Below are 19,543 nucleotides of genomic sequence, written 5' to 3'. Positions count from 1 at the left end.
CAGAAACGAAATTATGCCATACTTGTGATATAAAATGTTTATCATCAATACGCCCTCTTGATCTTTCCTTCGATATACAACTTCCGAGACTTATTAAGGGATAAAAATTCTATAAATATATAATTATGTATTTCATAATCTTACGTGAAAACTGCGCGAGACATTAAATCATGCGCAATTCAAAGTGGTAGGTACATATTAATTCTCAATAAATTAATTTCATTCATCCATACTACGATTTTTGTATTCTTTACACATAGATCTACGGTAAAAATACCATAAAATACTACCCAAATTTCATTTCAGCGGCACGCAACTACGTTAAAATCTTTTCACTATGGCAAACCACTTTATTCCACGAAGTAAGCATTCTTTTGATATTTGCAAAGAAAATTTCATCCTTGTCATCTCAAGTTACCATTGTCACTGATAATTTTTTCTATTGATTTAATTTGTTCAAGTTTGGCGAGCCTAAACGTACGTTAGTTATCTTTTTTAACTTTTTACTTGTATATGCCAGTTAGGTAGCTATGTTAAAATTATAAAATTCATGGGTTGCAAACGTCTGACTTGTCAATCGCACAGTGGGCGGAAATCGAAAAAAGCCGGCCAAAAATCGCTGTAGTCTTAAGTGTAGCAAGATTAATGAAAATTTTTGCATATTGTGTATTTTAAAGATGAAATGAATGTTATTTAGGATGATTTAGTCCACAATATTAATTAGCAGGGCGATGAAAAAATAGTTAAAGTTATGCGTGAAGCATATCTGCTAGGGGCGTGACACTGTTTATTTTTTTCGTACGGGAATACCAAAGGAAAGATAGAATTTATTCAATTGATAACAACGTTAAAGCTATCGTATAGCAGTGCAAAGGGTTTATGGTGATTAAAAATTGATATTCGGTCATAAAACCTGAAATTTTGGTCATTACAGAGTATTAACATAAAAAATTCCATAAAGAAATATTTTTAAATGGCATGTTTCACCATTACAGCTCCATCTATTGAAAATTTGTGTATAGTTGGTGGCATATGATGCCCTGGATAGTTTTTCGTACAGTTTAGCTGTTTTAAGACAGTGAGCTGGGAAAACCGTATCATTTACTTACTTGAAGTCCAGCCGATATAATTCTCAGAATTCCTGAAATGCATCGACGAGCATTCCTGACGATCCATCGTCACGATTCCCCTATCGTCAAGCTCTTATCGGGGTCGACCTATAGAATAGATTTTTTAATTTACCATAAACTATCAAATGTTTCCGTGGTGTAGTGGTTATCACATCCGCCTAACACGCGGAAGGTCCCAGGTTCGATCCCTGGCGGAAACAGATTTTTTACGCATTACTTTTCAATTTTTCCTCCCAGGAAATTGAGAACATTAATAACTACATACCTTAGCATCAATTTTTTGCATTTTAAAGAGTTACACATTACGCTTTCGTATACTTTTACAATCCATCAAGCCCTTCGCATTGTGAGCGCAGTTCACAAGTATATGAAGGATAGAAATAAACCAGATTTGCAAATTTCCCCAATGGGTTTTTAGTTTTAATATCAATGAAACTTTGATCTCAATATAACGAATTAATATCTTAACAAAATTTACAATATTTTGCGCACAACAGGACAATTCATATTCTGTGATTTCGTATCCTTTCGTTTTTCTCTCGTTAAGGTGCTCTCCCTATTTCTTCATAAAATATGCATTATTAAATGAAGGAACCATTAGGATACAAGAAGATACCGTAGTTCGAAACAAATACAAACACTGCGGAAGTAGACGGAAATATGTTTTTTTTACCGCCACTCAATGCAAAGACCGTTATAGCAAACTCTAATGCTTTTGGAAATCGCTTTATTAATAGTATTACATCCCACTATCAAACCAGGTATATATGTAGTTCAATGAAACCATGAATACATACCTTTCTCATGCCAGTGAGGGTACATATTATACATATTGATAATTTTCTATTTGCTTTTTAAAAGATGAGCTTCAATTTGAATACAATGAAATAATCCCAACATTTAGAATTGCACATCAATTGCAATACATTTAACTGAATTGAGCTTGAGATTGAATGCATAAACTTGAAGGAATAATCCCAAAAATTTGATACCCTGATCAATGACAATAAACACTATAACGTATTTAAACATTTCCTTTGGTTATTTTGAGGCTGTTGGAGTAACTATCTTGCAAGCATACTAAATTTAGTTCGGTCATTATTTTATTTTTTATTTCTAAGTACAACTGGAAAAAAATCATACGAGAAATACGTCCTCCACAATTTACGCCAAAGAAGTATTAGCTCTCATCGGTCAGCCATCTGTTGAGTATTATTTCGGTCTAACTCATCTCCTATCATTATATAACAAAACAGGTTCCAAAATTTGCATGCTCTCGGAGAGCTTAGTATAAAACTTAAATTTTTCCAACTTAATCCGAAAATACTTCGAATGATCCCCGTGAATTTAGTTAAGACCCTAAAAACGTTATTACATACATGTGGGACTGAAAATTATCGACGGGCCATCATCATGGAATGTGATTTTTGCCTATTGAAGTTCATGACTCAATGGCGGCGGAGACGGCCATTTTTCAACGTTTGGGAATATGCGAGGAGAGCACTCCGGACACAATCATGCTCCCCACGGATATCAAAATCATAATTCCCAAGTTGCCTCAAATACAAGTAGGCTAAAGCCAACCACTTTCATCTCATTCCTGCCCACTACTCATAGGCACGAGGTAATATGCGTCCTCCCAACACCCGTCTCCCAAAATAGCAAACCAATTAAGCATTAACGCATATGTTAAGTCCAATTTGAACTAACTCGCTAGAAAATAACGAAACGCGAGTTTCCTTAATATTTTCCATCCGTTTCAACCAAAAGAAGTACATGGAAAACACTCGGTATTTATTACAAATACTACCGAAAGAGGGTCCGAAAAATTTCACCGCTATGCAAAATAATTCTTCAGAAATCATTATGTCGAGAAAGAGTTTCGACTATTTCCATTACAATAATCAACACAAAAGAAACTCGAAGGCTTTCCGCGCCCAACATCTTCATACGCAAAACACGAGAACGTTTGAATGGGATATAATCAAGACGTTTGAAATTCAGTGCCAGAAAAAATAAAAAAAAAAAAAAAAATAGATAAAATGGACACCCCCCTCCCAAAATAACGAACCTATCGTAACTTGCGTACAAGTGAAGTCCAGTTCGAACTAATTCGTTAAGAAATTGCAAAACACGAGTAACCTAGATATTTACCTTTAGTTTAGATCAGAATAACTACATGGTAAGGACGGCATTTATAACAAATATTTCCTAAAGAGGGTCCTAAAAATAATACCGCTATGTAAAATACATCTTCAGAAAACATTCTGCTGAGAAAGGGCTTCGACTGCTTTCCATTAGACGAATCAACACAAAAGGAACTCGAAGACTTTTCGCGCCCAACGTCTTCAGTGGTGAAAACCACGAGAAAGTTTTAATGGAGAATAATCAAGGCTTTTGAACTTTGTTTTAAGATGCGGAAACGGAGGATAAAATTGACAGAAGAAATATAGAGGTTTGAATAAATGGTGTTCAGACACAGGATGGATAACAAACACTGAGAGAAACGACGACTTAAAATGAAATGCATCTCAGTAGGGAAGCTGACAAGTACCAGAGCCACCCCTCCCTCCTGAAAAGTACTCGGAGTAAAGATTTTTGCACTGGTGTCCGAGCAAACCCCACTGATAACCAAATGTCGGAGAAAAGACTAACAAATTCCTCGCAAGGTGTTTGAAGAGGTTAGGTACTTATTATTAAAGGTATTCTACCAATTAACGCAAGTTTACATGAGGCAATAAAAAATTGACCCGCCCGTTAACCCCTCTTCAAATTCGACTTCCTTCTTCAACTCCTAGTAAGGCTCCCTTGAATTCTATCCACAAATCCTATTCCCTTCTTACCCTATCCCCGCTTCTCTAAAATTCCTGCCTCTAAAACTGTTTTTAACATTTCCTACCCGGTTAGTAAATGTTCTATGGAAACCTCTCTCTCCTCCTTGTCTAATCTAGAACTTTCCTCTCCCTCCATGCCTATAAGCCCTCATCATCATGCCTCCTTACCCACATCTCGAACGCCTTTAGTCTTTCCTCTTCCCCTTTCCTAAGCGTCCAGTTTTCCTCACGCTAACGCGCTACACTCTTGATCACAATATATTCATTAGCCTTTTCTTGATACTCTTAAATTACGATCCTCTCATTAACACTTTCATAGATATACACGGCTGCTTTGCCAACGCAATTCCTTCCCTAGTGTCCTTAGCGTTGCGTCCGTTCTCCTAAAATGCGGTGCCCTAATGATTGAAGTGTTCCATCATATCTAGTTCGGGGCCATCTACTTTAAGCCTCCCATTGCTTGATCGGTTAGGCTCTAAATTAAATTTTATTTAAGAGGATTTTATGGTTCTGATGAATAGAAGATAATCTGAAGTCTTTCGGTACGTCTTCGTTCCGCATTTACCCAGGACCGATGATGATTTTTCTTGCGATGCTGTAATGGTTTTAATTATTCACATATAGATGGGAGTCGCGTGCAGCCAGACTGAAGGCGCGTATGATCAGAGGGGTTTCAATTTCGATCTGTATAATAGCAGTTTGTTTCTAATTGATAGAGGAGACGAGTCTTTACAGGAGAGAATGCAGATATCCACGGCCTCTAGCGGATATACACGATTAACTCCTCTCATTCCGAAGTCCCGGCGAGGCGTTTTTCCTTACTTACTCAGATGCATAGTTATCCTCAGGTTTTACAGCCCTCATGGGTTATGATATCAATACTTACAGACTCATACTAAATTATCGAGTTTGAATAAGCACAATTCTGTCTTTTGGATAATTCATGGTAATTCTTTTTTCACAACCTAATGACTATGAGAATGACCTGAACATGGGCACTCAAACCAGGTTCGATACTCTAGTTTACCTTTACCATATAAGTATGAATATTAGCTCTAGTGACAGTTTGGGTCCATCCATTGTTTCATTATCTACTCGGCCGGCTCGGCCATTCTATAAAAGCCAAATATAGAATTTACTCGTAAATACCGGAATATTCAACTAAATACAGTAAATAATGAACACATACTCAACATAAATTCAATTAAATATTACACTAAAATCTACCGATGCGTAAGTTGTTTAAGCGAAAGAGCCAAAAATTAACAAATGACCCCCATATTTTTCGAAAATAGGCCATCTGTAGACGCAGAATAACACGGGAATACGAAATGATAAATGGACTTATTACTGCTTGATTCTCGAAAGCTTAATCGGCAAGATCTTAAGATAACGAGGCTCTTTTATCAAATACTTATATGAATACAATGGACTCCACGGTTTCCATTCGCTTTAAATCCCTTACTCTAAAGAAGAATTTGAAATCATTGACATCCTTATCATTTTGATAGTAGATATTCTCCTGTGATAAATTGAAAGATATTTTGCAATCCACCTGAAAAATACGTGGAAAAACACGCACGTATCTAGATAGAAAGGGACGGAAATTTGGAACAGCAAGAAAACATAATTGATTTAGTAATAGAATTTACTTTTACCATAAAAGCACTTCCCTATTTTTTTCAAGCCCTTCTACCGTTCGTTGCATTCATGACACAAAAATAGTAAGGAAGTTAATATGGGAGATACCTTCAAAAATACGGTGCGATGACAAATTATTGGTCCCAACATCACACCATGAGGATATCCACATCATGCGAAGCTTGTTCGAAAGATAGGCATTAAACCCCGATTTGCGCACGTCAAACCAGTTTTTAAAAACGGAAAAGGAACCATAATCACAGATGACAAAGAGAAGGTCAATGCCATCAATAACTGGTACGCTAGTGTTTTTTCAGGGATGGAAACCAGAACGAACAATATTACCGATGTAACCCAAACAATAGGCCAACAGGAAGACAACGGTTTGGTTATTTCGAGACTGATTAAAACTTCGACCTCAGAAATTTTCGGCAACATTAGAAAAATGAGAAAAATAAGGCAGTGGGACCCGATGAAATTTCTATGGATTTATTGAAATTGGGTGGCTTGGCTTCTTCGAATTACATATACCATCTATTCAATGTTACAATGAACAACAATTCTTTACCTAGTAACTGGAAGAAGGCCCGAGCAATACCAATATTCAACGGAGGAGATAAGAGATCTTGTGGAAAATTATAGACCGGTAAGCCTGACTTCCGTAGTACGTAAGTTGTTAGAAAAGATCATAGCAAATTACCTTTGGGATTTATGGGAATGCGAGAATTGGTGGTATAACCGCCAACATGAGTATAGAAAAGTCCACTCACCTGAAACCCAACTGTTAGGATTTTGTCATGAAATTGCCGACTCTATAAATGCGGGAAAAGAATTAGACGCGGTAATAGTCGATCTTTCTAAGGCCTTTGATAAATTTCATCACGAACGGCTTATGCTTTAGATGAGGCACTTGCCAATGGAAATAGATGGAAGAGTTTTTTTGGATGGAAGAATTTTGTGGATCGATGAATTCCTCAAGGGCAGGACGCAAAGAGTTAAAGGAGGGGATGAATACTCAAGTACAGTGAGGGTAACGTCGGGTGTTCCTCAAGGAAGGGTCTTAGGGCATTTATTGTTTTTAGTTTACTTAAATGACCTCCCGGAAAAAAATAAATTCCAATGTAAGGCTATTTGCGGATTACTGCATTATTTATAGGAAATATAAAAATCAAACTGATCAGGAAGCTCTTCAGGATGACGTAAACAAATTAATGAATTGGGTATCGAGAAACGGGATGGAAATAAATGCGAATATGTAAACTTCAGTAACAGAAAAAAGAGCGGAAATAGAAATTATGAATTTTATAATTAGAATAGGTAGTTTAATTCCAAAATCGGCTGCTTTAAATATTTAGGAGTCCATTTAACTAAAAATTTAGGATGGGGTTTAAACGTCGAACAACGACCAAAAAATCGTTTAAAATTCTGCACTGGGTAATGAGAAATCTCAGAGGAAGCACCAGGGCCACTAAATAAATAGCCTTTCAACTCTAGTAAGATCAGCCTTAGAGTACGCATCTCTTGTTTGGGACCCACATTATAAAGGAGAGGTAACGAACTTGGAGAAGGTGCAGAGAAAAGCTGCTAGGTATGTGTTGGGAAAGCACAAGAAAACGGAGAGCGTTTCAGAAATGCTCAAGAGTTCTGGGGTGGGAGAGTTTAAAAGAGAGGAGGAAAAGGAGCATGCTATGTGGTATGTTTAAAATAATAAGTGGGGAAAAAGCATGGAAAGAGTTTGAGAAGGACGCTACAAAAGGAAAGGACGCTTTGTTGGAAAAAATTATCACCAGTTCAACATAAAGTGCCGATCACAAAGGACAAATTCAAAGCAGTTCTCCTTCTTGAATAGGACGAATAGGACCATGAGGGACTGGAACGACCTACCAGCAAAACTATTTGAGCCCCACCCAAAAAATTTACATATTTTTAAAACGTGGTTGAAGAGTTAGGAACCAAGGGTTTCGTTATGACGTTTTCAATTTATTTTTCCATCGTATGTTCATATTACCACCAGGCCAATGGACTTACTTATAACAATGTAATGATGATAATAATAATGATAAAACCCCAAATTTTGAACGCTAACCCACAGTGCGGAAATAATTCTCCACCGGTCAATTGGCTGCATGCTACTCTATAAATCCTGCCGCGTGAACAGAAATATTTTCGAAAACTAGGAGCCACACTTCCAACTGATGGCGGGAATATTCGCAACGAAGGAAAAGGGTGCGTGGGAGCCAGTGGTATGGGTATACCGGTTACCCACAGTGTGCATGAAAGTGTTAGAGCCTCGAGAGGTGAGGATATCATGGATCTATTATAGATAAAGATAACCCCAGAAACAAAAAAATTAAAAATCATCAAAAACAAAAAATAAAATCGACCAGGCACCGTGTGAGAGTAGAATACAAAATAACCTCTCAGGACGAGTCCTTCTGCATCGTGGGCAAGGCATAACGAATATCATTTTGGCATAAATGAAATTATTTTGAAACCGCACAATATAGACTATGTCTGAAAGAAGCGACAAAATATGGACTGTGCATTTTATAATGGACAGATAATGCACAAGAATTCGAATTCTTATTTAAACATAACAGACACTAAAAAATTACCACAATTCAAGCCACTTCATTAAATAAAAAATAAAATCCGTCACTTTTTCAGACGGTTTGAGTTCCAAAGCTCCTTGCAACACACCCATTTAGAATCACTGAGAGTAAGGCTTATAGATAATATATGGATGGCGAGACGCGGACAGTTACAAGGTGATATTAAAAAAATGGAATGAGTTAAGTACTTCAGATGAGGCGCAAAGAGCAGAGGGCGTAAAACTCCAAAACAACCTTATTCTTTACTAAAAAGCGTTTACTCTGAAAAAAACCTTCCGATAATTCAACTTATATACACATGTATATGCAATACACTAATATCTTCTAAGGCTGCGGGAACAGCAACGTGCAGTTAACTACCCCACGTACTTTTCAAGAACTCAAGCGCAGCGGTCTAGCGAATCAGCAGTTATTACATTAAATTATTACATCAAAATAATCATACGCTTTAGCACCACGTATCTTCTTAAAGTCAGATTTGACGCCGGGAAAACCTAAACACGGATATAAACGGTATAAAAATCGTGCAATTATGTCACCATGTGTTCTTCTTCAACCTCCCTTTGTAATTAGCAAATAACTTGAAGCCGTCAAACGAGTTGAAAACAGAGAACCTTCCACAATTCAGTAATTATTACGGAAAACTGTGAATTATGGGATTTGAACGTGAAATTACCCTCTTGGAAAACAAAAGAGAAAGACAGAGAGAGCAGGAGAAAAAAGGAATGGCAGGTATGCTAAGAGGTAAGTCAAACCAACCTCCGCATAATGGATGCCCTTTCGAAATAACAAATAGCCGGGACGAAGGCGCACCTTTCCATGGCAGAAGTGGGACATATCGAGACGGTTTGAACGCGAGCTTTCAGTCGGCGGAGCAGAGCAGTGATGCGGATAGCCCACGCAACCGCGTGCCAAGAGCAAGCGAGTCTGCACGGGCGGCGCGTGGTCGTGAGTTGCGTGCGCATTGGTAGAGAATGAGGTGTCCATCGGCTCATTGATGACAATCGTACCTTAGTTATCACTAGTAGTGGGCGTGAGGGAGGGGTCACCCTCTGCAAATTACTGCATTCGCCACTTGATGTGCTCATAGACGACTTATTTCTCAATTCGACATAAACTTCAGCGGCCACCAATAGGGTAGTTTCCTTCATCAAAGAAAACGAAAGGCATTGATTTCGATTCGTTACCCAACATTAGTGTATTCACAATATACAAATTATTTGGTTTTAGAAATCTAAGTTTCGACGAATGTTAATGGTCAATTTTAACCTCATTTGAAAAAGGCCAGATACGCGCTCATGCGATGCCACTCCACGTGACGTCACAGGGACCTAGATTCTATACGAGTAGTCAGGAGTTTTACATAGTTTGAGATTGCCAATGCATGCATGTGGCACAAAAAATTTCTTTTGGCAAAAAAAAACATTTCTTAATAATCACCCATTAAAATTGCCTATGGTCGGAAAGTTTCCGTAGTTTGATAGGGTATTAATAATCCTTCTTTAAGCCAAGCGCTACCTGCTAGCAGCCTGCATCGTATCGGCTTTCATAGCCTCGCACCAAGATGGCATCACACGGAACCAGAATGACGTCACACGCGCTTTTACCAGCATTCATAATTAGCCGTCGAGTTTTCGCGCGCTCGCAAATTTTCACTTTTCAATTAGTAGCGAAAAATAGACATCGTCATTTAAAAATCTAAAAGCGTGAAATACGTACTCCAGGAGTAATAATCTTTCGATTTAGGCAGTTAAAAAAAATAGGAAACCACCCTATTCGAAGCTGGACTTGTCTCGTATGGCATGGTATATGTAGGAGGCAGCCAACCGATAGCATGAGTCTTATGCGTTATTAGGGATGGATAGGGAGGGAAGAGTGAGGGAGAAAACCGGCGTTTGCATAGCCTTCAAGTGGTATCAATAAATCCAATTTCCATTCACACCTACAATAGATTTTCGCTTTATTTCACGAAAAAATAATAATAACTTTACGATTTCGTAATTGATTTTCAATGCAAATGATTAATAAGAATACCAACATTTCTCCAAAAGAGAGGAGGGAGTGCGATAGAGAAGCGAGATGTAGCGATAATGATTATTTTAAATTAATTTCTAAACGTTACAGCTTTCACGATTTCGACATGAACAGTTCCCTCAAAACGTGAAGTCAGGTCAAATACACGGCCCTTCATTTCAATCACATGGCTATTGGAAGACAGAAGGACATCAGGCCCTTAAGGACACATAAGGATCAATTCAAGCAGTTACTTTAGTGCTATGATAACCCAGTGAATATACTTCCACAAAATCAGTTATAATCGCACTTAAAATTACAGTTACAAAATCAATTATAGAGAACGATTTATAAACCCTTTGTCAAAATATTTTTTTAACTTAAAAATCAAAAATACATTTCAAACAAGTTCATCAACAGAATATATTTAAGCAAATTATTCGACAATTTCTAAACCGAAAAAATGTACTCATTTTTCAGCCCCAATATCATCACATTCATCGCATATGTCAACAGGTTAACCCTTAACGTGGTACTCATTTAATTTTTAGAACCGAAACCTGCAAATTTTAAATTTTTTTGTCTAAAAACTGAACTATTGAGAGTTGTCATCTCTCCTATATTTCCATAATTCACACCACGTAACACTGAACACACCTTTCGTACTAATAGTAAAGTACTAATTTTAAAGTAATAGCTTGGTATATAAATTTTGTGACCTGATACTAATATAAGAGTAATTTCTGTCAAAATCAATCATTAACGATAAATATTTTCCCCTTATTTGCAACTGAATCAGCCGATCATGGAGAGAAAACTGCTCCACCTGTTTGACCTAAATATAAGGTGTGATAGTTAGATGTGTTGCGAGCAATATGATGCTAAAACGTGAGAAATTAGACTCGAGTTGCTAATAACCTCTAGCTAAGAGCCTTCATCACGAAATGGGTGCGAAACTTAAAGACCGTACGGCAGGGACTCAAATTAAAACGCACTATAACCTTCGTCGTCTTCCATGAAAGGGCTTTCGCGCTCGAGCAAAAGAGCGCGCAATACTCTAGTGAGCCAAAGAGTTGCGAGCGGTGTAATAGAAAAAATGAAACTCTCTTTTGCAGCTGAAATGCGCTACTATGCAAGAACTTTTAGCAAATCAGAGCTTCAGAGTTACATGGAGAATCTACCACCTCCGAATAATATGCAGTTAAAGCCTATTCCCAACTTCTGACTGCAAGTACCGACCCGACCGATTATAATTCACGCTTTATAGCAATTCTCCTTCAATCAATCACTAATACCCCATCTCAAAGGGGTTAGAACACATAAAAAGCGTACCTAAGGTGTTCAATATTTAAAGCAATGGCCTCATGCAAATTAAAAACCTAAATACAAGTGGTGTGATGGTACCGGAATGCCCGCGCCGTTCCGGCACTGGTTAACAATCGACATTATAGAAAAATTATAATTTTATTAATTTTATTGCCTAAAAATTGCTAATAAAGACATTCGAAACCATAACAAAACATTTTGTAAAAAATATCAATAATAATTTGCAATACAAAAAAATACAGAGTAATATTTCACTTCTAAAAAAGTTAAGGATATTGCGTTCCGGCGCTGCCAATTTCACCATGACGTCACTGCTAAATACTCCTTCACTGTAGAGTATAGCTTCATAATATGTTCCTAATCCTCCAAAAGTAAGCACAAAATATTTCCGAAAAAGCACCAAATATGTTCCACAGATCTTCAAGCACGGAATAAGCCGCTAATGATTTATAAATCACGATTTTTTAGAAGCCAGTAATAAACACTGATTTTTTATCATTCGATATAGCCGGAAATAAAAAATACAATACCTAGTCAACACCGACAAATTCTAAATGATGTTCTGAACTCTGATGTCTTCAAAAACTAATTTAATTTTTAGTAACGGATCCTGAAATAAATTTAATTAAATAAGATTTATTTGCTTTGAATAAACATACAACCAAAGCTTACACACAAGTGTAGGCGAAGAAATACATTATGTCGGAAGCATGAAAAATTGCCCTTCGTGGTGGTTTGTGTACAATAAATGGTTAACATAATACCTTTCATATCAACGGTATTCCTAAAATATTGGATCAAAAATTGAAGTACCGATTAGATAATTATTTCAACCGTTTTGCCGGCTCGTTATTCCAAATGTCCGAAAGTGTTTGATGGGCATTAATCACGAGGCTAAGAAAGCATATCCTATTCACCAAGTTAAGAAGAAAACTTTTGTATAGGAAGCCGGAAATTTCTGAAAGTATACTTTATGTAAGGCTGATAGACGGTTAATAACCCGAACAAGGACTTTTACGTTGGGAATACCATTACTATAATTCAAAAGAAAAATAAGCGATAGAAAGTACGAATGTTTCATTACGAATATGCTCAATCAGGACGATGCTGGAGGTCAAGGAGATTTTTAAATGTTTTTGGAGAGAATAGAATTATTGTTGAGATGGATTTCCAGTTAATACCAAAAGTGAGAGCAATGCCTGCGCTTTTCTGTGTTTGATTACTTCTAATAATGGCTATGAACGCTCACATATTTTATTAAGGAATCCACATTAATACGATTATTCAATAATCATCGGACACTTTCATACGCCAGATTGTCATTATACCCATTCTAGAATCCCTTTCCAAAACAGAAATACTGAAATACAAGTCACCTATCGAATAGGGTCGTGCAAACCACAAAACTGAGGGAGAAAGACTTAAACAGACGAAATTTTCACCACAACTTTTAACTATCCTCCGGTTTTCTTTTCACACTTAATGGACCCTCAAAATTAGGGTAAAGCCCTCTAAAACCCTCTTCAAAATCATCTAGGGGTAAGAAAAAGTGTCCACAACCCTGCATATGCGAATGTAACACTCGCGGCTAATTCCGAGGTGAGATCTAACCTCACCCAAAGAAACCAACCTACGTGTTGACCCATTGAGTTAGTGACTACGAGATAGTTCGAATTCAATAAGAGAGAGATGCCCAATGGAAGAGATAAAAATGCACATTACGACCACATAATAGCAAAGTTAAAAAAATACGTTTTTCCTATCATATGCAATCACTACTCAGAAGTCGAGCAAGCTCCAACACCCAGTGAACACCACAATGGAGTAACCTAATATGGAGAAATTCCAGAAATTCGCAAATTATCTTCCGTAGTGAGATTCAACATTTCTTAATTTCACCATGCTGTATTTCACAAATCAAGCTCTACAGTGGTCAAAAACGATTTTATGCTTTTGCGGTGGATTTATACGATATTGATGATCTCTTTAGACCATTAGCCACTCGTGTTCAGATGACGGGTATTATGCTTATATTTTACGATAATTGTGAACACACGTAAGTATTTTCAATATATTCTTCGAGGATGACATATTGAGTCCCAACATCGATCATTTTACACATATTACTCACGTAAAATTCCCTTGCCTCCTAACATTTTACCGGTCGCCAGTCAGGTGAGATGGACCGAGGGAATGATGCTCGTGTCATAAATGCCGCTTCCATTTAAACTCCGTAGAAATACAGGAAATATTAATGTTAATGTTACATTTCGGGCCTCTAATTTTGGCTACAATGGAACACATAGCCCAGTACAGATAAGAAAACTACATTTACAGCAAAAGACTAGTTCACTAATTCACTATAAATTAAATTTCGCGAAAGGTTACAAAGTTAGGCAAGGGTTAATTGCGATTATATGCTCTTTATGACGACGAATAAGGACTTAATCCCTCCAAGTAAAACAGTACGATTCCCCTACATATAACTAACGGTGGGAATAGTTAGAAACCGGCGGGCTCGGGTTCAAATCCCGGCAGTAGCAGAGAATTTTCAGATACTGCCCGATCCCTGCTTGTGTTGTGTGGAGGACATTTCAAGCGAAACACTCCGTCCTTCGGATAGGACATTAGGCCGTGGTCCCCTTGGCGCCTTTCTTTAAGAGCAGGCTAATGCAGACGCCGGGTTTCTCACCACCCTTCCTTCCATACCCTTCCCTCATGGCGCAAATGACCACAGCTGACGGTCGCCTCCTCCAAATACCATACCAACAGTGAGAAAATATGCGTGATATCATCGGAACGGTCTTCCGGGAGGTCTGAGGGGTATGGAATACCTTCATAATAACCTCATTAAATTCTCTGGTGGACATATTTCACGCATCAAATACAAGGGGGACGAGTCTCCCACAGGATCGACGTCCGGGCGTCATACGTATAAATATATACGGGTTAGTAGACTTGATATCCCTACATAAACAACTTAGACCTTATTTTTCTCCAGCTCAATAGCGAAATAAATATTAAAACTGGCATATAACGTACACCAAATTCATAATTCATTCATAATTCCACTACCGGCTTAGACATATAACAGCCATTCTCAGAGGAACAAACAATGTAAGGTTTAAAAATACACCCCAAACCCAATTTTCGGTATTTAAATAATGCAACTAAGGAGCTGAAACAGGTAGGTAGAAAATAACGAAGTGTAATACTATCTATCATACTCATTTGACATAATTATTATTCACTAGATGGGGATCGAGTTGGCGAGGTGACCAGAATGCAGGCTTTCCACCCCGTATATCTGGGGTCAAATCCCAGCAGCGGCGGAGATTTTCTAAAGAATACCTCATCTCTGCTTGAGAACTTTGTGGAGGGCACTTCAAATGTAGCACTTCGTCCTTAGGATGTAAAGATAAGCCGTGATCCCATTGGTTACTATATTTAACACAAGGTTAACGCCGACGCCGGATTTTTCTCTAAACTTCCTTCACTACCCTGACCTGAGATGTAAGTCACCTACTCAATAATACCATAGCATTAACTTGATTGAAAACTTGATGATGGGGATCAGGTTGGTGTGGTGGCTCGACTGTTGGTAACCAACCCCGTGGACTCGGGTTCATATCCTTGCGGTGGCAGAGAATTTTCAGAGTCTGCCCGATCCCTGCTTAAAAGTTGTGTGGAGTCAGGGACGCCAACTTACAAAAAAATATTTGAGGGGGCCCAAACCGGGGATCTTGCCCGGGAAATTTTATAAGTAGTGAGTTTCAAGTTTTTTAAGCATTTTAGAAGAGTCATGTGATCAACATTAGAAACCTGATAACTCGAATCTCGATACCTGGATACTCCGGGGAAAATCTACAAGCCTGTCACATTTTTCCTCATACTCATAACGAATTTTGGAGGGGGCTCGGGCCCCCTCAGGCCCCATGGAGTCGGCGCCACTTTGTAGAGGACATCTCAACCGCAATACTCCGTCCGTCGGATAGGACGTTAACCCGTGGTCCCCTGGGCGCCTTTCGTTAAGAGCACGCTATTACCGACATCAGGTTTCTCTCCACCCTTTCTCCCATCCATTCCCTTCCCACATGGCGCAAATGACCTAAGCTGTTGGTCGCATCCTCCAAATACCATACAACCTACATATATGATGATGATTTTTTAATTATCTTCCTGTACTATATCATATCCCGCAAGAGACCTAAATACACCAGGGAGAGAGAGAAATGTCACAGCACCATTCCCAGAGCAAATCATCAAACGAGAGCAAAGCACGCGGACGCACGCACATACACAAACTCTCGCGCGCATCACCTGGAACCGTCCCCAGGAATCGAAGGGGAGACGAGACAGATGAACTTCCTCCCCAATTGGAGAAGAGCCGAAGGGGGAGGCATCTCGCGGCGTCGAAATCAATCGGCCAAAGGAACCGACGGAGTTATTCCAAGGAGCACTTGCCAGACCCTCCTCCTTCCCGCGGAGCAGTCACGTGGCGCCTCACAGATTCGCCCAAGGCTCGCACCCCGGTCCGGTGCGCCAGAGGAGCTCCGCCGAAGTCCCCCGCTACCTGCGGGAGATCCTCCCCGGCCGCCCAGGCCGCCAGCTAACCTAATTCGCTCCCTTCGGACCGGAAACGCTGAGGACATAACTAGCTGTCGCCCAGAAGGTCATCCGGAAACTCCTGCATACAGATTCCTCGGTTATCAAGCGATCGGATGGGAAATTCTGGAATGTAGAAATCGCGACTGGAAACCAACTAGGATTCTAGGTTTCTCTTAACTACGCTATAGAGGCCACCACGAGGAAAAACGAAACAAAGGAAGAAGCAAAAAAGCTAAGTAAAATACGTCGAAATGTTTCAAAAGAGCCATTTGACATGGACACAGAAACGGGTGCAGAGCTCTCCAAAAACATGTAAACTGACTTGGATTTTGACAAATGGAGAAAGGTCCATCATGGAGAAAGAAAAGACGATTTGAGAAGATATAAATTCGGCGAGTCAGAGTAAATAAAAAACAACGAATCATACCGTTTGTGTCATTTGATGGAAGAACACGAGCAATGATTTTGACAGCCGTAAACAATTTTCTAAATTTGGCAACAACGAAAACATTTGCAACGCAGCGAAAAAATTGACGCTCGCGCGCGCCGGTCGGACAGGATCACATGCACCAGCACACAAAACACCACCGCACACGGACAAAACGCAGGAGGGATTAGAAGAAGAATTTGGGTGAGAAGATGGAAGCCGTGGAGTATCGTTACCTTCCAGCCCTTGGCGCTGAGGAAGTATGGAGACTGGTCCTCCATATTCAGTTCAAAAAACCGGATATCATCGCCGGGATGGACGTATCTCCTTCGCGTAGCCATCTTTAGATCGGATCACTGGCAAAGGTTGGGCGGTCCCGATCAACAAAACTGGTGCCAACACACTACGACGCTAAACGTATCATTGCATCCCGACTACTTTGAACTATTTTTAAGTACCCAACAATGCACGCTGTTCAAATGGTGCGCGGAATCTTCCATTACTTACACCACTATTGTACACCTCACGGCTGGGGACACCATTCGCTCGATTCGAACGATTAATAAATCTGTGACAAAGGACTGACTTGATAAACCCAGTTCGAGATCTCCGTGAAGGAGTGTGCAGGACGAAAAAAATCATAGGTGTGAGAGGGGAGCTGATTTCAATGGAGGATAAATTACGGAGTCTCTTTGTCCCCGCAAGCTATTATCCGCGAAACAATGATATCTCCCACATACTCGGACTATCGTCGAAAAAATCACCAATGGTAGCATATCACCACCTAATATACGGCCCAATCACGGCATCTCGCTGTCGCTTGCCCAAGAAACTTCCGCAGTAGGCATCGAGCAGTCCATCAAAATTTAGGAGATAAATAATTTCTCGGACTGGCAGGTGACGCCTCTGGATGCGATTTGCCAAGATTCTCGCCTTTTCACAAAAACTGCACCGCAACATCGCCAGAGCTGCTGCATACAAGAGGACTCCGCATAGCATAATTGACCAATTAATCGACGAGATAGTGAGCGCGTGCGAAAATGAAGTGGACTTCTCTCGATTTGCATATTCATTTATGCTAATGGTGTCATAACTAGAGAAACGCCTAATTGTGTAAAACCAGAAATTTTCGCATGAAGAGTGCCAGGTAAACACTTTTAAAATACCTAAATCGATGTTCTATTTCTTCGAGGTAAAAATTAATTATTTTCAATCATTTATAAGCTGAAAACTTCACCCAACGAATTAAAAACGAACAATTAGACCTCGATATTGTCATAAGGGTGGAAGTAAGGAAATACAAACCGATTATATTAATTCGCTCATCTAGCTCAATAGCTACTTCGGTACAATCCCATAGTTCAGCATGCTCACTGGTAACTACCATTAAGAATTTTGGATGACATAAGGCTGAATTTGCGTTAATTTTCTTACGCGGCCTCCAACACAAAAAGGAATGAAAAAAGTGATTGCAATATTTTTTAATAACAATCTCATGTTTCTGCCGGCAGATTTTACTAATAAATTAAGCCCTTTTATGATAATTATTTTTTTAATACCAAACATCTTAGAACATTACCTTTTAACGGATCTCCAAAGTGAATATGAAAATAGTATTAAAATTCAATAAAAATCAAGTTAACAATAAAACTTAGCGATAGGAAAGAATGAGAACAACAATAAAATTTCAGTGAGCACCAGGGACTAAGAAAATAATGCAGCAAACGACTCGGTGGATGGAAAGATGGAGGCAAGGAAGTTAACATGTAAGCAATGGATGAGTCTAAGTGCAACTACAGCTGCACTGAGACTCTGACCATTCCGTTTTACATCAAGGACAATCATCCAAAATTTTTAAGGAGTTTGGTGCATTTTATTTTTTTTATTTTTGCAATATATTCTTCTTATTGACCGCTATCGACTGCGATCTCCTTTATACATTCTTTGGAAATTGTATTTAAAACTACGAATATATACACTACTATATAAAACTACGAAAAATTATGACTTTCTTAGTGAGGAAATCGTTTGTTTCAAAAATACAATACAAAGATCGTTACGAGAAAAAAAACGGATACAAGGCGCGTCGCGCATGAAGAAATACATCCTACACCACATTCAAAGTGAGTTTTCGGTATTGGGATGAAAATGGCACCACTCTTGACTCGACCAGCGCTTACCATGACTTCGTTTTGAATTGAAGATACGCTAATGGATGCTATAATCATTAATACAGCCTACAGATATCAACTGTCGCATGTAAGAATACTTTGTCCAAACACAAATGAGAGAAAAAATAAACCGCCTCAATAAATATGGATATGGAAATGAATAATTAAAGACAACGCAGCAGTGATTTTATGGCTGTGTGATACATTTTAAAGAAGCCAAAACGGGTGATTAACGTGAATTGAATTCTAATCATTTGTAAGTTTGAGAAATTTTTTCCAAAAAGCCCTTCTACCTAAACAATAAATACTAACATAGGTTCAAGAAATTTTCGAAATACTTAGATTACAGAGTATTATTCGAGTACTTAGGTCAGAGTACAAAGGATTAAACATGAAAAGGTGGTTCTATTTGGCATTTTCACACCATGCAGAGTCGAACTAAACCTTTCATTGACTGGTTAAATTTGCTGTGAAATATAATCATAAACAAATCAGCAAATAGCAGTAGAAAGCTAGTTACTATGTCATACACCCATTTAAAAAGAGAGGTAAAAGAAATATAAGGATTTTTCTCCTGAATTCAGAGAGGAGTGACGAAGAGTTAGTATCCGTACTTTTGAAATTTCATTCATCAACTAAGAGTAGACATCAATCCCAACTTCAACAGGAGCTCTCATTTCCTTTGTTACACCGCAAATATAAACTGTTTTAGTCCAATTTGGCCTAAATGAAGCTATAAGAGCTGGACAAAACCCTCTAAAGTGCCGCATGAAGTAGAAAC

The 19,543-nt window shown here is 38.7% G+C and overlaps 1 protein-coding gene and 1 non-coding gene across 4 annotated transcripts in view; one reads left to right on the top strand and one right to left on the bottom strand.

The window, feature by feature from the left end:
- LOC124157542 (chloride channel protein 2) overlaps positions 1 to 19,543 on the bottom strand; it is a 226,277-nt gene that overhangs the window by 178,679 nt on the left and 28,055 nt on the right. The window contains exon 1 of one of the 3 annotated variants that reach the window (XM_046532361.1): positions 16,828 to 17,247. The exons of the other annotated variants lie outside the window; for them this stretch is intronic. Within the exon in view, the coding sequence (XP_046388317.1) occupies positions 16,828 to 16,932 (105 nt within the window). The 5' untranslated portion in view covers positions 16,933 to 17,247. Of the gene's footprint in view, positions 1 to 16,827; positions 17,248 to 19,543 lie in introns of those variants that run through there. 3 annotated transcript variants of the gene reach the window in all.
- Trnav-aac lies at positions 1,258 to 1,330 on the top strand. The gene has a single exon. It is a non-coding gene; the product is annotated as a tRNA-Val (tRNA).

Source organism: Ischnura elegans, chromosome 4 (genome assembly GCF_921293095.1).
Source record: "Ischnura elegans chromosome 4, ioIscEleg1.1, whole genome shotgun sequence".
Lineage (NCBI taxonomy): Eukaryota > Metazoa > Arthropoda > Insecta > Odonata > Coenagrionidae > Ischnura > Ischnura elegans.
The sequence above is the reverse complement of the archived record's forward strand: the minus strand, read 5'-3'. Positions and strand labels throughout refer to the sequence as shown.